Below are 24,657 nucleotides of genomic sequence, written 5' to 3' on the forward strand. Positions count from 1 at the left end.
AGTGTCGTTTCTATATTATCCGATGACCACTTAGGTCTACAATGGTAACGTTGGATCACTTAATTCCCTACCTACTATTGTTCCAAAATATTCTGTTGTTGTAGTACCTTCCTGTTTTTAACGAACTCTTATCATCCGAGCAGTGAGCATAGAGTTTGTTGTAAAAATGCCGCCGAGGCGCCGAAGCTTGTTTGTTATCGATCGGTAATCGGTATTGAGATTTCGGTTTATTTATTATTTTTTTTTTATCATAGTATCATAGTACCACAATGGCGCAATTATAATAATTATTAATTAAAAATATTATAACAATTAACGACGGATTCGAAAATTAAGTTAAATATACTGCCGAGTGTCGATGCTGTCTAATTTCGATTTCCGAAGATCTACACCGAACGAAAGGCGACAGACGACCAACCACCGCCACACATGGCCGAATAGCGTCCGTTGTCGGCGTCAACGCGAACTGTCGAACATTTCACTGTCAACGCCGCCAACAAATTGAACAAAAATGGATTTCGACATAGGAACAGAACTGCTAATCCAATCTCCTGGAAACATATGGTAAGCATGTTTATCAAAATTTACTCTGTTTGTTGATTCTTTCAATGTAGCTGATTCGACCCAGCGGTTGCGTCCGCAAATTTGACACCCTCCTCGTCGCGTAGTGTCCTTTTATTTGTTTGAATCTCAAACGATGGCCTAATCAACGATTTTAATTCTTGTTGGGGACCAATTGATACATCATAAAATTATTAGTGTGGACAATTGAATATTAGAAACTATCAGTTGAGAAATAAATTAAATTGAATAAACATTGTGTCATTAGAATAAATTCTGTATACTGTATCTGTATAAGCTGTACAAGATAGTCGATTCAAAACCACCAGAGATTTATAGGAATTAGAAAATTGATGGATGGCAAACCTTTGGGTCTCTGCCCACATTTTGTATTCAATTTGAAAAAAAATTCACATGCCAGTAATATGTTGATAATTTGTATCTATTAAAATTTTTTTCTCAGAGTGATGAGGGTTTTAAAAAAAATCACTGAATACTTATCAGTTTTATATTTTGTTAGTCTGTTTGTGTGCTGCTGCATTAGCTTCATCCAACTATGTATTTATTCCTCTTGTTATGATTTGAAATAATTCTTGTGGAGAATAAACTTTTACATATACCTATATGTTGATACAAATATTGGGTTAATTTAGAATGAGCAATTTTTTTCCAAATACAAAATATCATGTCTGGAAGCAATGAGTTCCAAACGTTTATGATTGGTAACTTATTATACCTAACTAAAGAATTTTTTTCTCTATTTTTTTTATTTTTATTCATTAAATCCAAGCTTGAAAAATGAAATAAAAATTGATACCGTGTTTATAATACTTAAACAAGCATTGACTTGTATATATCTTTTCTAAAGTTGTGCCTAAAAGAGAAATATGATTTTACCAACAATGTTTTTATTTATTTTATAGGATTTTATCTTATAAATCAACGTTTATCATATACACTTATTTAGGACATATTTATATATCATCGCTAAGATTATAGTGATAAAAGTGAAATGTAAATATACCTCAGTAGACCAAATTTAATAATTTTTTTTTCAATTTCTCCTTTCTATTCAGCTCCCTGAGTAACGTTTATGTATTCTTTATTTGCTTCTCAAAGGGTTAAAATTTGGCTAATGTAATGCATTCCATTAAAATCTTCTATTCAATGTTAACCTATTAGCTCTATAAACTAGGTACTGCAAAAAAATAAATATATCTCAATTGCTATAAATTATATCCTATTTTACACTGGAAGAGGTTAATTTGTCAATATTTAATCTGGTGATTATTCTCATTTATATTTATCTATCAATTATTGTATTGCCTGAATCATAATAAATTATGTACCCAATAAATATTAAGACAAAAAATAAAATCTCATGTACATAAAATTTAACTAAAAGTTATAATAATATTATAATTATTAAATTTAGTCATCAGAAAAAAAATAATTGTTAGTATTTTGTATTTTGCGTCCCTTAACTATTTTTTTTGAAATGCTTTATTTTAATTGTATCATGTGATTTAATAAAATAGTTTAACATATTATCTTAATATTGTAATTGTATAATTAATATGTACTTTTAAAATATAGTTACATAAAAAAATGTATTAGTAATTACTAATTGATTAGTACCTATGTTAAATATTTATTTATTTTAGGACACCGGCTTTTGTAGAAGAGGATGATGGTGATGAAATATTTATATCTTATAAAGAAGGTAATGGAGGAAATGAATGGATTAACAAAGACAGTCATAGAATTAAACCTATGACCGAAGAATGGGATAACAAATTGATAAAAATTGCGACGTAAGAATAAATTATTATTACATTTTTTAAAAAATTATTGTTAATTAATTTTACATTTTAGCCATCCTGAAAATAGTGTACCTGACATAAAATCAATAATTGCTAATGTTCCTCCATCTGAAAAAGAAATTTCAAAAAAATCTACTACAAGTGCACGATCATCTAGTATATTTAAAGTGAAGTTTAAAAAAGATGATTTTTTGACAAAAAAAACTCAAGGTAAGGCATGAAGTTATTTTCATTTTATATAATATTATACTGCTGAATATTCTTAGTTTAAATTAAATAGTCATAATTTCAGTGTTTAATTAAAAAAAATATTATATAACACTAAAATTAAACTTGGAATTTTATATTTACCTTGTGAAATTGCCTGTCGGGCATAGATTACAAAAATAAATAAATTATTAACAATTACTCCAAAACTATTGCGTTTATTAAGAGCACGCTTCACCCACATATGTTGTCTCTGTCTTACAAACGCTAAACCTAGCAAATTGTACTTTCTGAATAATCTACTTTTATGATTAATATTGGAGTAAATTGGCCGATTATCAAATTTAGAAGTAAGAATATTAACTAGTGAACATCATATTTTAATTTTAAAGAAAGTTATGAGTATTTTAAAATGCACAAGCAAATAACAATTTTAAAATACTCATAACTTTCTTTAAAATAAAAATATAAAAAAACCTGAATACTTATTTCTCATTTCTAAATTTGATAATAGGTCAATTCGCTCCAATATTAATCATAACAGAGTTGAATTGATTATTCAGAACGTACAATTGGCCATGTTATGCGTTTGAAAGATGGAGACATCGCATGCGGGTATAGCGTTCTCTTAAGTTTCATTTAGTAATAACTAAAATTGTATATTGGTTGACAATGATAGTTCTTAAATATATTTTGTAAGGAGACTTAAATTTAGAGTTCATTCAAACCAGTGTCGTCAATGTAGGGACAGATCCAGACCTACAATCTGGGGGTTGAAAACATTCATTTGAATGTACGCTACTCAAATATTTAACTTGTACATTTTTAAATATTATATAATTATATAAGATTCATAAGTTACATCACTTGATACTGTTAAATTATCATTAAAAGATGTTAAATAATAAAAAAAATGAATACATTTAACAAAAGTATTATCATAATTATAATTTTCTCTTATTTGTATAATACTATAATATAATATACTTTATTTATTAATAATAAATTGAAACAAGTTGTTATTTACAATCACAATTCCTAATTGCACACACTTGACTGAATAATATAGGTTATATATTATAGATATCTGTGTACTATTGTTTAGTTTTTAATGTTAGTTGTATCATTGCTTTCAACTACGAAATGCATAAATATAGATTTTAATATTTTACTTAAATTTTTAAATTTGTTTTATTACCCATATAATTAAATATTTCTTTGAAAAAATGTGGAATTATGTATGTTTGGTATGACCTCTGGATCCCACCCTCCTCCCCATTGCCTTTTCTAAAAACGTTTCTGTATCAAACACTAAAGATTTGTTGAGGCAGTGATATAAATTAGATAAGTTATCATGTGGCATGCATATTGTTGTCATGTTTTTAATGTTGGTTAAAAATGAAAAAAGACAATAATATGTAGGATTTTAGCACATAAAATAAAAGGTTTACAATGATAATACACAATGAAATCTTTTCAAAATAAAAAAAACTTTATTATATAGGTAATTACTTATTATGTGTATTTAAATACTCTATCTGATTTCAAAACCTCTAATAAAATGAACGATCATTCAGGTGAAATAATTTGTGTTACCTTAAAAGTTGAACACATGGATACAGAATATGAAATAGAATACATTTATAATTGCATCCTTCACTTAATTACATACATTTGAAAATAAAACTAAAATTATATTTTGTAAATTAATTAAACTGTTAAAATATATTAATATTTAAACTCTAGTTTGAAAAAATTATCATATCCCTTTCACTTTGTGTATGGTATAGTAAAAGCAACAAGGTATCAAGAAAAAAATTACTTATATGGAAAAAATAAAAAATAACATGAACTATAATCATTTCCCCACTTTTGTGCCATATTACAAACAAACTATCAAATTTCACAACTTTACTTATATGTATTCATTGTCAATGAATGTAGGCTATAGAAACATCTTAAAATTAAATATATTTATGTTATATTTTTATTTGTTTATAAGAACATTCTGCTTAATTTTTAAATTAAAGTTTATAATACTCTTTTTATTTCATATTTATGTGATATTCTATTAGTTATCAATTGTTAAATTTTAGTTATTCATAAAATTCTGTTGCAACGGCTAATTTGATATTTCCATTAAGACCAAAATTAAATTCCATTGTTCACAATAGTAGCCATAATTGAATGCTAGCTAAACTATTAAGTTAAAATAATTTATAATAGTTTAGTTACAGTATTTGTCTCACTATTAATAAGCTATTAATAAAGGGGTAGGTCAATGACCTCCATCTGAATGCCTACTCATGTAAGTTTCCTTAATGAATGTTTGTATAGTGATGGTTAGAATATCTTATTAAATTATTAAATACTATAATGACTTATTATAAACATTATATTCAATTATTCTACAATAAATAAATTCTCAATTTTTTGGGCTTGGTTAAATTTAAAATGTTCATTTTATTCAATTACTCCACATAAACGATAGTCTTTTATTTTTTTTGTTAATAAAACAGTTATTTAATGCATACTATTTTTTTATTGTTTTTATTTTTTATGATTTCAATAGTTAATCCAAAATATTTATTTATTATTATCATATATACATTTGAGATTTTAATTAAAGTAATTATTTTATTTTATTCATAGATTCTAAACATAAAGAACAAAAAATAATAAAGGATGCTAAGAAATCAGATCGTGAGTCAAAACCACTTTTATTGGGTGGCACTCCTGTAAGTGTTATTTATTTTCTATTTGTATTTATTTATTAAGTACATGCCAAGATGGCAACTGACAATAAGGCTAAGGATAGTTAAGTTATAGGTTTTTTTTTTTTATTTATCAGTAATAATTTGTTTACTTTTTATTTGAAATGTTGTAATTTTACAGTGCTTACAAACTATTAGTATATTAATAATTATAATATAGATTAGAGATGAAAAATACTGTGATTAATTCTTATCAGATATTGTATCATACTTTTTAAATAGTGTATTTAATTGAAAAACAAATGTAGGTCTACTTAGTATAATTATATTAAAATTGAACTTCTGTTTGTTAATTTATTCTTTTTTGATATATTGATGATTGATACAAATATTTAAAAAAACAATATTTTGGTCAAAATTATTGTTATAATATCATGTTTTTAGAGTAATGAAAAACATTCTACCAGCACAATATTAAAACAATCACACATTGTAGAAAATTCAGGAATGGAAGTTATAAAAGGTATTTCAACAAATAACTATAATTAAACAACTTTTTAATTTTTTTTTTTTAATCAAACAGTTGCAGAAAGTATTAATTCTTCAAAAATCCCAAAACATTTGATAGAAACTAATGTATTGAGATCCGAAAATTTTGAAGAACTATTGGAAGATATCGAAGCAGAAGCAGAAATATGTTCACCAACAAAATCTATTTCTCGTAGTGATATAAAACAAAAAAAAAGAAGTGAGAATAATGTTTAGCATAATGATTCATTTGTGATACATAACCTAATTTATTTTCTATTATCGCAGAGAAAAAACCATTTGGCATTAAAAGACGATCTGATAAAAAAAAATCAAAATCAAAGAAAAGTGAAAGTAAAAAAAAAAAATTTGTTGTTAAGTTAAATTCAATTAATAATGTCAAGTAAGTATATAGATATAAATTAATTTTATATCTTGTTTTATTTAAAATATATTTATTACTTTTAAGAACAAAAGTTAGTACGGTGCCAGATGACAGCACATTGAGTTATACAGATGATACAGCAATATCACCTCCACCTTTAAAAAAAATTAAACCATCTTTTCCTGAAATTAGTCCACAAGAAAATTCAATACCTCAAAGCTGTTCAATACCTCAAAGCTGTTCCCCATTATTCCAAGAACTAGCTAACAATACTTTACTACAAAAAAGTATGTAATCATTATTATTCAATGTTACACGTTTCTAAAGAAAGATTATTTTCATTAACACGCTCACTGCGGATCCTATTTTTGTATACATGTCGTGTCGCTGAAAAAATCTAGTTTAAAAAAAATGTCTTAAAAATTGAAAAATTAAAATATCAATGTACGGTTTGCACTTGTTTATGAAACAATGCTTATAGAAGACGCTGACATAAAACTAAAAGTTTAATTGTAACGCTGATAGTCCATTAAATAAAAAGGTACATGACGCCAATTGGTGTCATTCAGCATATGCGAACTATGTAAAATGAGGCCATTTGGCATCATGCGCATTCAACGTGTTAACATGTACATTTGTCTTAAAGACTCAAAAAATATTTATTAGTATTGTTTATTTGTTTCTCACATTTATAAAAATTTCAGTTAGAATGGAAGCTTCCAATGAACAAGGGTTAAGATGTCCGAAACAAGAATGTCGAAAACTTTTTCGAAAAGAAAATTTGTTAATGGTTAGTCTCAATAAATTTCTACTGCTTTCTACAATTAATAAAATTAATTGTAATAATATATTATTTTTATTCAAGATGCACATTAAACACTATCATTCCGAATACACTGAATTATTGGTGTCTACTCCAAATGTAACAGATCTCGCAACAGCAAGAATCGAAGGTGAAAATATTGATGAATTATCTCCGTCATATTTTCTTCATAGAATATCTCAATTGGAAGCTAAAAGAAGCTGGGGGGGCAGTACGTCTTATGAAACGCCTTCACCAAGCATAATAACTTCATCATTAAAATTGACTGAGTTAGTATTTACCTATTTATTTATTTACAATACCATGTCTTATGGTAAAATATTCTTCTTCTTCTAATGGCATTTCTACTCTCTAAGAGTTTTTGCCGCCATTACTACACTTCGCCACCTGTCTCTATCTTGAACTGTCTCCCTCCAATTCTCAACTCCAAGGATTTTTAAATCTTCTTCTACCACGTCTATCCATCTTTTTCTCGGTCTACCTCTTGGTCTTTTACCTATTGGCTTCCATTCCAATGTCACTCTAACTATTTCATTCTCTCGTCTTCTCATTATGTGTCCTAGCCATTGTATGCTTTGGCTTTTAATGAAGCTTGTTACTGTTGTTAGTTCCAACATATCGTATCATATGGTAAAATATAATGTTTTTATAAAAAATGAGCATTAAATTTAATGTCATACAAAACATTTTACAGGCAAGAAATTTGTAGTAATACCTCTATCAATTCTGAAAATTATAACGCATCTTTCACATCCAACGACCAACCAAACAATATAACTCAAGCTTACGATTCTAAGTAATGTTAATTACTAAATTATAGATGTATTTACAACTATTGTATTTCATTGAATTTTCAGGGATTCTGGATTTTCCGGTATAGTAGAATCATTCAGCTCAATAACCGAGACACCAGTTAAAGAATATGCTCAAATAAAAGAAGCTATTAGAAATATAACGCTAGTTGATGATTTTGAAAATGAAACTAGAGGTAAAAATGAAACTTCATTATCTAGATTGTAAACATTTTTTTAATATAATATTTTTAATATTATTTAATTACAGACAGTTATGATATGATAAGTATAGGAGGCTCAGACCGGCATTTTAAAATTAAAAAAAATAAATCTGAAGTTGAAACTTTACCAAAAGAAGAGGTGATCAATTGTTCATGTGCTTCAAATCAAGAAGACGGTTTAATGATTCAAGTATGTTTCAATCATTTTTGTTTAGAATGTATTATCTAATTATACAATTGTTTAAACATTTTTATTCTTTTGATATTATTTAATATTAGTTCATACAGATCTTTATATTTACATTTCATAAAATTGCCTAATAATATTTTTGATATTTAGAACTACTGCCTACAGTCTTTTTCTCACTTGTGCACATCTTAATTTTGCTTTTATTCTAGTGTGATGTTTGTTTGTGCTGGCAACATGGTTATTGTAACAAAATCGAATCTGAAGATCAAGTACCCGACAACTATACTTGTACTAGTTGTTTAAATCCTTTGAAGCAAAGACGATCAAAACAATATGACTATTCACAAGATTGGATTAAAGAAGGAACATTAGCCAGGTTTATTATAATTTTATACTAAACATTATGATCAATTAAATCAATTTTGTATGTATCTAAATTTGTGTATCATTTCTAGTGTTTTACAACATAAAGATGAGCGACGGAGAAAAGATGAAGCTATTTTAAAACAATCTCATCAGCTGGTAGCTGAGGTGATAGAACACAGTAATTATTTGCACAGTTTACGAGTTAAAACTACAATTTATGGGTAAGCTAATCTTTTTACGTTTTTTAGTTTAAATAATGTTGGCAAGATATAATTTAATCATTTTTAATTCTTTTTCTTATAGTCAAACCCCTGATCATCCTAAACTTTATTTGTGGTCTGAACAAGGTTTAACAAGAAATGAAGAACCTATTCAAGATAAGCTTGAAGAATGTAAATTCACTAAATACTATTTGTATACTTATATTTAAACTTATTTCAACATGTTTTTAATATTAAATGTTTAATCATTGATCTTTCAGTGCTTTCTGGTCCAGTACCTGAAAAACCTATCAATATTTCTGATTGTAGACAAAATTTACTGGAAGAAATTGAAGATGGCTTTGACAATTTAGAAGCCAGAATCAATTTATTTGAAGCCAAAACTAATGGTAGGTTTTCTTTGTTAAGATTCACTCATTATTTAAGTTTTTACTGGAGTCTAACAATTTACGATTCATTATTATTATAAAGGACTTGAAGATCAAGTAAATGGTTGCGTAGATAATGAAGTCTTAACAAATACCGTTACTTTGTTGCTACGAGACTTAAATTCAATCAACCATCATATGTCATTTGAAAACAATAACAATAACAAAGAAGAAGAAACCGTTTAAGAAAAATTGTAGTTTACGTGGATTCAGTTAGTCACAATAAAGTAACTTTTGAAATTCGAAATAAATCCTTTATGTATCATACATAATATTAATTTTTTTATTGAGATATTTTAAAGGTAACAATTGTTTGACAAAGGTTCTGATTTTAATTTGTGTTTTGTAGTTGTATTAATACAATTTCATATGTTAAAACTGCTCCAGCAACCTGAAACGAAAATTGAAAATACCATATGTGATGAACTCGTAAATTTAATTTTTTTGAAATGTATCTTACCCCCAAAAGAAAGTTTCTTGTAATGGAAAACATTTTTAATCCTGTTAAAGCAACATAATCTGATGTGACTTCTTGTAAAAATCTTTGTGTCTTAAAAATAAAACGATAAAGTAATTTATTTAAATTTAAATATTTTTTATTGTATTATATACAGAATTATATGTAATTTTTGAATATTTATAAGTAAACAATAAATGTTATGAATTGATTAAAAACTGATTAATTTTGTAGCCTCTAACACAATTTTTTTTTTTTAGAACAAAATATTTTTACTTTTTAGCACTATTTTAGATCTTCCTACATTCTGTAGAATAATTTATTTGTGGCCCAATATATTTATGGGCCAAGATGGTGCAAGATATATTTATTTGTATGATAGATTACTTTGTTGCCAATTAATAAGTTTGTATTGTTCCTACAGAAATAAAATAACATTGAAAAATATTTATCACTTATAAATTATTATTATTTTCATTTTCAATTAAGTGGATGCCACACCCGTATATGTTGTCTTTGACTTTGCAACATAGCAAATGTTACCTACATTCACAATAATCTGAATAATCCATTTTAGTTTGTCATTTTTAAAATTAGAGTGAATTCGCATATTATTAAATATAAAAATGTAATGATAAAATTATTGCATGGCATTTTATTGAGATTTTAATTGTGAAGCAACTAGCAAGTAATCATTTTTAAATGTACAAAAATATAAATTTTAAAAATGCACATAACTTTCTTCGTAATGAGAATATGAATAAAAACGGATCCCTATATAAATCTGGAATTTAAATTCTTGGAATGTACAAATCAGTAACTCCAAATTTAAAACCTGGAATGTACAAATCTGGACCAGGAACAAATTCCCGGAAACTTACCGTTCAAAAGTTATGGAAGTTCAAAGTTGCAGTGATTACGCGTGTATCGGCATCCGTCGCTACGCTCCTCGGCACCGTTGCTCCGCTCCGCCAATCGAAAATATCCCCCGATTTGTTGTCTAAAACCACCTCAGGTGAACCTCGGTTTTCCTGATTTGTACATTCCATGTTTGTACATTCCGAGTATTTAAATACCAGGTTTATACGCGCTCCCATAAAAGCCTCAGAGATGCCATAAATAATAATATTACCTAAAATTTGTACAAAATATCACTCTAATTTTAAAAATAACAGTCAAAATATAGATTATTGTGAACGCACAATTATAGGTACCTGTTGAGACTGAGACAATACATTGTGTGTGGCGTCTTCTTAATAGTTTGTTTTCTTTTATACTTTATCCATTATTGTGTACCTATATAATAATTTATGAAAACCACAAACCAAGATATTTTAGTAAAACGGAAATAATATTACAGGTTACAACATTACTTTGAGAACAGCGTTTTGTAGAAGCCAGTAATTTATTTATGATAATTATTAAGTTTGATTAGTGATAATCGGATAATGTATCTATTATCTATTGACTATAATAGGCACTGTTTGCACCTGTAATCCGTGTTGATGAAAATAAGAGTACTTTTGAATACAATTAGATGTTCTAAGGCTTAGGTTAAATACATAATTAAAAAATAATGTAAATAAATTATTAAGGGGATTGGTGGCGAGCAGTTATTATAGAGTTATTATAGATGACCATTGTGCCAGGAATCAGTGGCGTATTTAGTATTTTTTGTAGGGGGCGGATGACAAGAATTTTGAGGATAAAGATTACGATGTAAAAATTATAATATAATAATAGACATGTATTTAAAGACAAATCCGCCCCCGTAAATACCTCCCTGCCAGGAATATGATATTTACATACAAAACATGAGTATAAAAATAAAATAAATAGAAGTAATTGTAAACTGTACATTTAAATGTTTTATATTAGTTTGGTATCATTTAAAAAAATCATTTGATAATGTCAATACATTCGACCCAGGGCAGGGGCGGCTCCAGTGACATGGTTAGGGGTGAGGGCAAGGCATAATTTTTGGGAAAATTCGATTATTTTTTTTTGTAATTTTGTTTTTAATAGTATAAAATTGTTATTTCTAAACAATTTATAAATACACCTTGCCCCCCCCCCCCCTGGAGCCGCCCCTGTACCCGAGGCATGTTGCAAGGCTTATAGACTATAATCTATAAACCTCGGACATGTTGTTCAGTTGATAACTAATTTAAATATTGATAATGAAGAGCGTGTCAAAGTCATACTTCAATGCTATAACTATGCGTCGGACACATGAAAATTTCTGGCACAATTTTTTTACTTTCGTCGTTTATGGCGGAAGCTTGCATCACGACTGCTGTGGTCCGAAACACCAAAAACATGAACGAGTACATGTAAAACAGCGTTCTGAAGTAGCTGTGTTTGATGGAACTAGTGACAATAATGATAAATGATTAATGAATAATGATTATTGTGTTAGCTTGATTCGATTTTAAACGAATGATGCTTTTCTTATTTTTCATGCACGATGATTTTTTAATCATACTCGTCCGAGTCGTCCAATTTAAATGTGAGTTAAGAGAATATGCGGCTAAAAGTCCATTATTCGTATGCATAGTCAATTTATGTGGTAGGTACATAAATTGACTATGCATACGGACACGTGATTTGTTGTATAAGCTGTTTTGACTTTTGACTGTTCATCAAACTTAAAGTTAAGAACATTAACTATGTTCTTTCGTTTTTTCCCTTTTACTATATTTCAAGTTTTGCATAAGCAAGTTATGAGTGTGCATTTTAAATGCTACGGTTAAAAAGTTCTCATATCTTGCATTAAAATTCGAATATCATAAAACAATCCATCGTAAGAACACAGTTAAAGTTCTTAACGACTTAATGATAAACGTTAAACTTTAAACTTCACTCCACTACTTAAGATTGGTTCCAGTGTTTGGAAACGTCGTTCATGAACGCACGTTCACGCGTTCACGTTCATTTTTAGTGAACGATAGTACGATACGTGAACGCCACTCGTTTTATTAAAATAGAACGTGAACGTGAACGACGTTTATATTTTTAACGAACTTGATCGATTTTTAAGACGTTCAATTTATTTACCCTTTAATAAATATATTTATAAAATATATTAATTAATTATATTATATATAAGCAGTCTAAATAGTATTTTTATTTTTGGCTTGAGTTTTATATGTTTAGGTATAGGTTTTTATAATATTATATATAAATAATACAAAGACCGCTTGCCCGCCGCGGTCCGGGTACCCATAACACATTGTGGACGAAAAGTCCGGAATGAAAAAAGTTGTACAAAAATTCCGGATTCATTTTTTGATTGCCGGAAAAAAAGTCACCCTCTGTTTGACTGAGCCTTTACAGCAGGTAAATGATTCATAAAAAAAATGTATAAAAAATAAATGAATGACCCAATGAACGCGTTCATTTTTTGAAAGAACGTGAACGTGAACGAGTTCGTTTGAAAAAAACACGAACGTGAACGAGTTCATTTTTTTAGTGAACGTTCCGAACACTAATTGGTTCTGAGCTGAACGCAAATTTGCTATGTTGCGCGTACGGGTCGGATAGAGAGAGCAAATTTGTTAAGAGATATTTCGAAGTGCAAGACGGTAAAATATTTTTTTTTTTTAAGTCACAGGTTGTTTAAAAATGTTGAAATGGTCGTTATTTCTAAACAATATATTGAGTGTTCGGAATAATGAAAAAACGACCGTCTTGCTCTTTGAAATATTGTCATACTTTTATTTCAAAATATGTATTTTTACTAAAGAATCCAAATTCAGAGAGATTTACCTTTTACTCAGACATTCAGACTGCGTAAACGCGTTTTATCTGTATTGGGTGAGAGAAGGAAAACAAACAATGCGCTGACATTATCCTCTTGAGGACGTCGTAGCCGAAACCTGCAAATTACTGTATAGCGTCTCCATCCTACACATAACATGGCAAATTGTACGTTCAGAAGAATCCATTTTACTCTGTTATTTTTAACTATATTTGTATGAATTTATTGTAAGAATATTATCCGGGATCCCGTGGGGCTTTTAGGTTTTTTTGATATTTTAATGTTGAGGCAAGTTATGAGTAGATATTTGAAAATCTACAAATAAATTACAATTTTAAAATGCTTAATATACCTATAACTTATTTCAGAATTAAAATATCAAAAAAAACCTACGTGCGCTCAATTAGCTATTCTATACTCCATAATCTTTGTCCTAGAAAATGCAGTTTTTAATAGATATTATAAGCATTGAAATGAGGCGAGTCTCGAGTATGCTTATAAAATCACAGTGTACGTTATGATTTATGTTGCATGTACCTATAACAAAAATATAATAGTCTCACTCGATTTCCGTAATGAGCTGAGCGCAAATGAAATAAATGTTGCTGCCTATCGACAATGCCACTATGACGTTGATGTGATCGTCGATTTTCTTGACCAGGTGAGTTAAGGACGTGTACGTCTCTCGGTATTCCTGCCACTGTGACATGGTCAGCATCTTTCAACCGGTAAGGAGAAAAATTTATATTAATTATTATTTACACTTTATCGCATATATATGTTATGCTCCTAATGATCTAATATAGGATATTTAGGTACTATGCGCGCATGCTTACCGCTTATTGCAAGGTCTCAACTGAAAAATCAGGGGGGGAGTGTTCAACATTTTATAATATGGACACTTATCATTTCTATGTTCAAAATAAAAAAACTATTGTTCTGATTTTAAAAATATTTGGGCGGAACGGGCTCGATCAGTTACGGTCTTAGTTTATTGACGCATATATTATAATACAAACATGAATGGCATTACCATTTACCTATTTAACGTTTACATAATAATAATATCATAGTTACCAATAGTTAGGTAATTACAACATTTACGAATTAAAGGTAGATAAATATAAATTACAATATAGACATATAGTCTTCGGGGTATACATACTAAACTCAACTTACTAATAAGTAATCGCACCTGGACTTCATCCCGGTATCCACCTCTGTAAGGTTAGGTTGATATAGATGTTATATGCATTTATTTTTTGAGGATTGTTTTAATTAGTACTTGGTATAGGTATTTATATACTCACCAATTAGTTTAATTATTACCTAAGTACTCTTAAAGAATTAAACAATTTTTTTTATATAATATATACCTATATATTTTGGATTTAAAAACATTTAAAACACTGGCACTCACTTGACCTCTTACGCTGTGCATGGATTTAGTTAGTTTCTTAAATTGAGCCGCCAGTGCTGAGCTGACCAACATGATGAAGAGATCGGTGAAATTCCACAGGAACGTCGCGGTTAGGCTCAACCACATTACTAAGAAGCCTTTTACCGGATTATAACTGTCATAGTCGTCGTACAAATACCAATGTGTTTTTAGAGAGAACCGTTCGAGATACCCTGTGAACGTAGCCTGTGTATGAAAAATTACATAAATCTGTTGTCATTAATTATTATAGTCTATAATTTATAGATGTACTTATACATTTTAAAATACAATACAGCTCTAACTTTACGTCTTTACTTAATACTTATATTATAATATTATGCGCGTGTGGTGTGTTGTATAGCAATCATAGGCGGTACTAGACCCTCTTGGCAGGGGGGGGGCCAGAAAATATTTTAACCATCTAACTATATGTTCAGGAGAGGGGGTCGTTAATAAGGAATTATGTATTAATACAGGTACGGTTCCCAGGAGGGGCAGTTGCCTACTCTGCCACCCCCGTAGTACCGCCTATGATAGCAATAATTTGTATTAGCTTTATAGCCTATACCTACCTATACTAGGACAGTATAGGTGTATAAATATATTATATTATTATTTAAACTTTAATTTCGTAATACTTATATAGTTAATAGTTATGTGTGTTGCTGTGTTGGCCACAAACATAATATTAAACGTACACAAACAAGTTATTCATATTTAATATTATAATAAATATGCTGGCTAAATAGTAGGTAGGTGCCTATGTGTTTGTTATTAATTTTCGTATTAATTTTGTTAAAAATAAATTTGTATAGTATAATTGTATAACATTAGTTTTTGCTTTCGTGATTAATATTTTTTTTTCTAATTTCTGTTCTAATTTTTAATTTCTAAAAGTCTTCCGGAATTTTTTTTAGCTTCTTAAGTTTCTTTGCGTTTGTAAAGTTTAAATTCTTTTTATTTTCAACATAAAACAATTATACCTTTTTAGATTCATAAACACATACATCAACAATGAATGCAATTATAAACGAAATATTATATCTCTCAGAGCACAGATCTGAAATATTTATATGTACCTCAATGTTTCAACACAGTCATAGCTTTATAGAAAAGTTATTAAGTCTAAGTGACGGTAAGGAATTATTTTGACATAGGTAAGTCGTGGTCAGGGCAGCTAAGCTTAAGGGGATTCGATACCGTGATTTTCTGTTTTCGTCTAACACACGCGTAACATAGTATTTTAGACATGTTTTTTGCCAAACATACCAATTGATCTAATGAAACGATAAGAATTCTGAAAACAGATTTGAATTCGTCATCAAGTCTACTTGAAATCAACTTTCCCACATTTTTGATATTATCTCCCAAATTCCAGAAAAAGTCATATTATAAAAGAGTATTTGAACATTTTTGTATTTCAATTTTTGGAGAAGCTAAAATCAAAAAATCAAAAATGTGGGAAATTCGATTTCAAGTAGACTTGATGAAGAATTCAAATCTGTTTTCAGAATTCTTATCGTTTTATTAGATCAATCGGTATGTTTGGCAAAAAACATGTCTAAAATACTATGTTACGCGTGTGTTAGACGAAAACAAAAAATCACGTATCGAATCCCCTATAACTATAAATGTCTAAACTAAGTAAGATGATTTTATATATTTTATAAATATATGTATTTAGACTAATTAGTAGAGCTGGAATTTGTATGCATTTAAAAGTGTCAAAATATCCCATATTATATTATGCATTCAAAATCGTGAAAATATATAAGAAAAAGTTTCTAAATTGTGTAATAATATGGGAAAAGTTTGACAATTTAATAGTTTATAAATTTATGATTCAAAAATAGCTTAAACAAAATAAATAACTTATAATTATAACTATATAGAGGTATTTATAATTAATAAACAAAAAATTTTGTAATTTATAATTTAAAATTACTAAAATGAATACCTAATCACTTAGTGCTTATAAAATATATTATTAAATTGTATGCTTGACAAAATATTATTTCATACATTTTTTTTAAAATTTTCTTTTCAATATGTAATAGGTACATTTTAAATTTTGTCAAAATATGCAATAACAATTAAATATGCAGTAATATGCCAAAAAAATCACCATTAGCTTTAATCTATTAGAATTCGTATTTCGTAAAGATTACTGACAAAAATCTCAAAAATGTGAAAAGGAAAAAATATGCAATATTTTAATTCACATAAAAATCCATGCTCTACTTATAACGTATTATAATATTTATTATAGTATAAATTACTATATAATATTATGTATAATATATACATTTGATAAATATAATAATAATAATATAGTTATGGTTATAGTATTAGGACAGTGTTGAATTTTAAATAAGAATCTGGAGATATCATCCTTTAAATAATTTAAAACTACTATTATTACTATACATATTATACCTATTATACCTAACTACCTAAGTATTGGTATATAAATTAGAATATAATTCATTATTCTTCCATCCCCGACACATAGATGTTATAAATTCAGAGAGTAAAAACGAGTATCCCGCAAAATATTTTACCCGGTCTTGAACGCAAAACTAATAACCCGCTAATAAATTGACCCACTGTTATACCCGTAACCCGCAAAACAATATTGTACCCGGTCGGACGAGCGAACCCGCAAACGATTTTACCCAGTTTTTAACGCAAACCCATAACTCGCATAGAATTTTACCATTATTAGTTATTTGTATACCTATTATACCATTTATACCCATAACTCGCCATTAATTGTACTCGGTTTCGGACCTGAAACCCGTAAATAATATTGCACCCGGTTTAGAACGTAAAACCCGAAACCCACATCATTTTTTACTCGGTTTCCATCATGAAACCAGTATAGGTTCCCACAAAATGTTAACCCATTTTTACTCCTCTTGGACAGTTGCAGGACTTACAGTACTATGTAACAATTATATATAATTAGGTATATACAAATCCCTCAACGCTAACAGCCTAGCTCGCCATTCCTGGTTAGGTTATATAAAAGTATATATATATAAAATATATATAAAAATGAGTGTGTGTGTGTGTGTCCATATTACCATGGCAACCATTTATATATTATTTTGAGATTCCCGTCCGTGTGTGTCTCCATATTACCATGGCAACCAATTATATATTATTTTGAAATTTCCAATAGAATGTTTTGTATATAAATGGTTGTCATGGTGATATGTATAACATATTATTCATATAGAGTTGGCAGTTTTAATGGGCAATGAAGTGAACGGGATCAGATATTTTTATATATATAGATAGATTATACCTCTGGGCAGAAGATAGGCTAATTTAAAAAGGGAGAGGACCAACCCCGGGAGGTGCTCAAACAGAAATTTTGAGATTTCCGATGGAAATTTTTGTTTATAAATGGTTACCATGGGTTTTGAAGCTGTTATAATAATAATTATTGGTTGCCGGGAAACAAAGTGCACCGGATTAGCTAGTACCTACTAAAATTCAACGCTATAGCAGGCCGAAAATGTGCGAATGCCATGCTGCGACAAAATTAAAAATTATAAATTAAAACCAATGAAACATTAAATTCGATATTTATTTATTTATATTAAAATATGTTTTATTGATGTACCTATAACACACATAATACGATGTTTACGCGAGAAGTGCAGATGTGCAGTCTATCCGATCTATGTAAAATGTAAATTACACTATTATTGTAGTCGACCGGCGTTCACGTGTTCTCGCTTACAAATTACAATGTGTATTTGCCTACAGGGGACACCACAATAAAAAACCGCGCCACGTGTATACCTCATTCGACACAGGCGTCGGGCGATGTAATATTATTATGTCGTTTAACAAAGAAATGTGGTGTGGAAACTTACGTGACTATCTCGGGAGCAATTAAAACATATTACAAACATATTTAGTATATAGGTATATGTATTTATGGACTCCAAGACATCGCAGCAATGCAGCATAAAGGGAAACACGAGGAGGTAAAGCAACCAGCAATGTAATAATGAACCCCAACAGTGAAATATTTTCCTTTTTATCACTTTTAGATATCTTTTATGTATACAAAAAATATATACCAATACTATGTATTCATATATGGAACACAGAATGACACAAGACTACGGAAAACAAATTAAGAGAAATTAAACACTCTGTCAAACTGTGACTAAAATATATAGACTTAAATTGAAGAGAAAATGTAGGTTGTTCTTAACCGACTAAGAATTGGTCACACTAAATTCACTCATTGACAACTGAAAAAGACGAAACAAGTAACAACTCTTACTAAATTATGCCCAACATGCAATACAAATAAATCCACCAAGTACAACATCGTTCACTGTCTAAATTTGAAATTACACAGAATCCAGAAATTAATTCAACATTCCATTGCAGACAATCTAATATCTATAATGAAGCAATCGGCCCATTTTCAGACACTAAAAGTACCTATCATTTCTTATTTAAAAAAAAAACGAAATGTACAATTTATTATAATTAAAATAATAAATAATGTAAATACATTGCAAATAATAACTATATAGTAACCATTGTAGTTGAGGCATATGTTGAATATACATAAAAATAATATATATATATTTAATTAGATGTATAGAACCTATCATAAACATTACGACCGTCGCAAATAACTAATAGGCATATTAAATATATATTTATGTATTTATGTATTATTTATGTATGTATATAGCTAATATACACTATAGGTACATACGGACTGATCGAGTAGTATAAGACTGCCATTATCATCGTTGTCGATCAGCGACATGGAAGCAATGTCGTCTTTACCGCCGGGCCTCGTATTCAACCAATTGTGTAAGCCATGTTCAGCTGAAAATCGAGTGTATCGGTATATATATCTATCAACATAGGTATTATATGATAATATATTAATGTAATGATATTTATATACATATTTTATTGAATATTGATATGGTTTTGTTTATATATATATTAGAGTGCTCCTTAACTATACATGATGATTGATGGGAAAAAAATATCATAATATTTTTGGTCTCACCCCTTATATGAGTGCGTATATGTATGGCCGTAATGAACGGCCAAAAGTTTTAAACCCGTGCTGACTTGTAGTTTAAGTTTGAACTAGCTACATTTTTCAATATTTACGAAAATTGTCCACATTTTCGTAAATATTTCGTTAACCTTTAAAAATATCGAAACTTTTTGTATTAAATATTTTTAAGTAAATTAAATTTCCTATAAATTTTATAATAGTACAGGCTAAAATAATGTATATATATATATAATATTTTATAAATATAAATCAAAAATGTATATATATGTATTAATAATATTATATTTAATCATGGATGTTATTTTTCTAATACCCAAGTTATATATGAAAAATTGAAGAACTACGGTAATAATATACTTCCTAAGTACTTGAAATACCCTAAGTCACTCTTACAGTTCTACTACTTCTGTATTTTTATGTGACTTGGTTTTTGAGCTTAACATTTAAAATAATAATATTTTGGATAATAGATATGATACAGATTTTACTGAGCTTTTTTTTAATTTTCAAGGACATAATATTATTTTACACATTTTTTCATACTATTAGAGTTACTCATAAAATTAAAATGCAAAATGTGCTTGGATAATAAATTTGTTGTCTCAAGATAAAACAATTCATTCTAAATAAAGTATTAAAGGCTATCGAACCACGATTGACAACGTTATACCTTTTTGGCCGAACGATTGAGAACACTAAAAATTAACAAAAAACTTACCGCTGACCCAAAAAATACCCGAAAAAGAATACGATTGAGAACGAATTTATGTGCAACGTTGCCATTTCATTTATTTGGCTATTGAAAGATTCATGCCTGTATGGATAAAATAAATATTCTTGAAAAAAGTCATCAATTAACAATTATAACCTTACTCAAATATATGGGCACTTAATAATATGTAATACAAATATATGAATACAAAATGTAAAATAATATGTATTACTTATAAAAATATGTAATACACAGAACGATTTTTTAAACATGGTCACATCCATTTATCCTTTTAATAATACTTTTATTCAAATTCTGATTTTATAAGCATACCTGAAGACAAATATTTTCAACTTACTGATCATTTTGTACTACTCAAGGAATGTCCGGTGGCGATACAAACTTAATTGTTCAAATGAAAATCTCCCTTTTTTAAAGTAAATTATTTTGAGGGTGATTCTATTGAAAATGTTAAAGTATCAAAATCAAAATTCTAATAAGTAGTTTCTGAGTTATTAAAATATTCACACTAAGGATAATAGTCCTTAAATATGGTTTTAGAAAAATATAAACTATAGGTTTGTAATATTATAATTATAATAAATATAAATATAAATAATTATAATTATATAAATTATTATAATTTATAAAAAAAAAAAAAATGTTTATAATGTAACTATAATTTTATATATTAATTGTTACTTTTATTTCAGAGTTATTTTTATATTATTTTATCTGTTTTTGTTAGATTTTACTACACTTATTTAGTTTTTATCTGATATGTTTTCTTTATATAATTTGTAAAGGGGTATATACCCGTTGATATACAACATAAATAAATAAATAAATAATATGTAGGTAGTATTTGTTATACTTCAATCATTTTCACAACTTATTTATATTGATAGATAATTAGTAATTTCTAACATTTTCAGATCATCTAAGCCCCCAAATTTACTTAACCTTGAACATAAAAATATAAATTATTCTTAGTACCTTGACTCTAACTAAAGTAGCTATTTTCAATATTGTTTCTGATTGAGTTTCAATTAAGATTTTAATAACAAAATAATATATTTCTGGATTATTTCAATAGGTATCAAGCAATTATGGTGCTCAAATTATCATTCGATTAAACTTGGCAACGTTGGCAAAAAAATAAAATGTCGAGCATTCTCAATCGTGTTACCTACCAAAAATGCCGTTCTCAATCGTACCGTTTAAAATCGTATTTTACCGGTATTAAAGTGTGCATGGAAAATTAAGTAATGGTTGTTCTATTATGTAAGAAACACATCAGCATATTATGTTACCTCCGTCTCACTAACCGTAAAGTGTAGGTACAGCACTGCAGACTGCAGTGTTCAGCCTGCAACGGTTTCAATTTTGTATTTTTAAATGTAAACCTTAGGTACTATTTTAGTAGGGAATCTAGTGAATAATAACCTTTTATGAAACCTGGAACTGCAGCTGAACACACATAATATGTTATAGATATGGTGCGTTTGTTAGACGTTGACAACACAGGCATATTGCATATATGTTGTCTCCACCTTCCAAGGCAGCGTAACATATTAAATAAACGCTCAGCAGATCACGTTTAGCTTCATTATAGTTTAAAAATTAGATCAAATCTACCTATATTGAAATTATTTGACGGTAAAAAGTAAAAACATTGTCTGTATTTGTATGTGAGTTTTTTATGATACCTAGTTCACTTTTTTAGCAAGTTTATATAATATATCATAAATTAAAAATGATCATAACTCACTTAAAAATTGAACCATCGTAAAAAACCCACATACAAACACAGAAAATGTTTTTATACCATCAAGTTTCATAATAGGTCGATTCATTCTAATATTTAAACTAACGATACTTTAAACTGATCGTACATTATTGCTATGTTACCTACGCATTTATAAGACGGAGACAAAAAATGCCTGTGTTACGTCCTCTTATTTCTTAAGTCATTATTATTATATATAGGTACCTACTGAACGCGAACACTAGTAATACCACAGCCAGAGTAGTCGATTTCCAACCGAGTCTTGGGGCGCCGAACCTCCGCATCGAAATCTCTACAGCCCGCCAGTCCTGCATCAGCTTAGGCCATTTCTTGGCTAGTTTTATGAACATCCACAGAGCGCAACACGCGTTGCCGTAAAATATACTTCCCGACGTGGCTTTCTTTATTCCTCCTGCGGCATCGTTGTATATTTTAGAGAACAATTGTAAATATTATTAATTATTATATCATAGTATAATTAGCTGCAATAGTGAGTGTTCCAACTCCCAACCACACCTAAGTACCTACTGGCTACTTTTGGAATTTAGATAACAGCACTCTCTTCCATACAGGTGGCATTATTGTGTATTGTGAAAACAAAAACGAAAATGTATTAAGAATTGCCATTTTTCATCATTATAAATTTAGAAATGAACTCTATTCGCTAATATACTGTGACACCACACTTATGTGATTTTTAATGATTTCCCCAATGCACGCCCATTTATTTAGATACTTTAAGTCTATAGTCACCTGCTATCTATCTACATAAAAATTATAAAAATTATAATATATACATTAATATAGAATATAGCTCGTGCCTTTCGCGGTTAGGTTGTCTTGATTCAAGTTCCTTATGGTGTAGTCCAATGAGAATATCTCTATGGACGCGAATCCACAGAACAGGAGAAGCGAGTATATAGCCATAGGATAATACCAGCGAAACGTCAATTTGTAGACATCTCGTCGGTATATGCTGCTGACCGGAAAAACACCAAAGATCGACGCAAACGTTAACACGTACCGAATGTAGTAATGAACTCCGGTCCTAAATCGTTGATAAAAACATTACGAAACAGGTTCAATTAGAAATTACTCATAATAATCATAAATAAACAAGTCCGGATTAATGGGGGAGGCAGGGGGTCATCGATCCGGGCCCACAATAGATATCGAACAATAGTGAGCCACTGACGGGTATATAGTACGTGTTTTTTATAATACAGTAAAACCCGTTTAAGTTGCTCACTCGCTTTCCTATAGGGACTAGTTAAAAACTAGCGTATTAGGCAAGAAATCGTCTTAATCGAGCTAGAACGTAGGTAGGTACGTCTTAAACGGGATGTATATGGATAATAGATATATTATTATTATTATTATTATTATTTGGCCTCGGGCCCAAAATTATCTTAATCCGGGCTTGCATATAAGGTTATCAGTTATAACTTTACTGTAATACTGTATAAAGCCCCAAAAATAAGATAATTAATATAGATATAGGTACCTAAAAGGGGTTCAAAAAATGTTCAAAAAATAAAGTTAATATTTTAAATGATTGTAAAACACTAACTTCCTTTCCCGCTTAAAGTGTAATCATTATTGGTATACTAATTTTTATTTTTTATACTTTTGAATTGTATAGGTATATTATCATATATATCACAAATATGATATATTATTTAATGAATTTTTTGTAGAAATTATAAGAAAGTGAATTATTCAATATTATGACGTATTATTATACATGGTGTATCTTATGTCATTGTACCCGGGGTTTTTTAACGATTATGGATCGATGAAATAGAATTTCGTTAAAACGAAAAAAGACGTGTTTCTTTATTTTTATTAGGCAATTTTTTTTATAACAATTTCAACATTTTTAAACAAGCAGGTGTACCAATAGCAAAATTAACTCTTTTTTCAAATGGTAACTATTATATTTTTTAATGGATTCTGGTAAAGCTTTTTTTCTGAAAATTTTGAAAAAATCATCAATTTTGGTTGATTAATGCATCCTAGCCTACATAGACGCAAATTAAGGGGGGCTTGGGGTGGCTAAGCCCCTCCAAACTTAGCCGTAGCCCCCCCCCCCCCAAAAAAAAACATAGGAAATACAATTTTAAAATGTTATATTTCAATGGTTTGCTTGCCTTTAATATGATC

General features: G+C 28.7%; 2 protein-coding genes across 3 annotated transcripts in view; one reads left to right on the plus strand and one right to left on the minus strand.

Moving 5' to 3' along the window:
- On the plus strand, positions 1-9,956 carry LOC100161023. 2 transcript variants are annotated; one of them, XM_016804823.2, is made up of 19 exons: positions 1-564; positions 2,226-2,375; positions 2,437-2,594; positions 5,244-5,329; positions 5,750-5,828; positions 5,889-6,053; positions 6,122-6,236; positions 6,303-6,505; positions 6,923-7,008; positions 7,084-7,310; positions 7,736-7,837; positions 7,899-8,029; positions 8,104-8,246; positions 8,456-8,622; positions 8,702-8,833; positions 8,916-9,004; positions 9,094-9,222; positions 9,305-9,488; positions 9,611-9,933. In XM_016804823.2, exons 1-18 carry the CDS (start codon positions 512-514, stop codon positions 9,445-9,447), a joined length of 2,358 nt encoding a protein of 785 aa, XP_016660312.1. In that variant the 5' UTR covers positions 1-511; the 3' UTR covers positions 9,448-9,488; positions 9,611-9,933. The 2 variants fall into 2 exon arrangements, with proteins under 2 accessions (XP_016660312.1, XP_001943399.2); XM_001943364.5 differs by having other exon boundaries at positions 9,305-9,956.
- LOC100574455 (gustatory receptor for sugar taste 64f-like) overlaps positions 9,558-24,657 on the minus strand; it is an 18,553-nt gene continuing 3,453 nt past the window's right edge. The window contains exons 2-8 of the mRNA XM_016804824.2: positions 23,316-23,542; positions 22,703-22,906; positions 19,673-19,788; positions 14,899-15,123; positions 14,042-14,196; positions 11,923-12,088; positions 9,558-9,811 (exon numbers count right to left, since the gene is read on the minus strand). Coding sequence (XP_016660313.2) covers positions 9,593-9,811; positions 11,923-12,088; positions 14,042-14,196; positions 14,899-15,123; positions 19,673-19,788; positions 22,703-22,906; positions 23,316-23,542 — 1,312 coding nt within the window. The 3' untranslated portion in view covers positions 9,558-9,592. The remainder of the gene's footprint in view (positions 9,812-11,922; positions 12,089-14,041; positions 14,197-14,898; positions 15,124-19,672; positions 19,789-22,702; positions 22,907-23,315; positions 23,543-24,657) is intronic.

Source organism: Acyrthosiphon pisum, chromosome A2 (genome assembly GCF_005508785.2).
Source record: "Acyrthosiphon pisum isolate AL4f chromosome A2, pea_aphid_22Mar2018_4r6ur, whole genome shotgun sequence".
NCBI lineage: Eukaryota > Metazoa > Arthropoda > Insecta > Hemiptera > Aphididae > Acyrthosiphon > Acyrthosiphon pisum.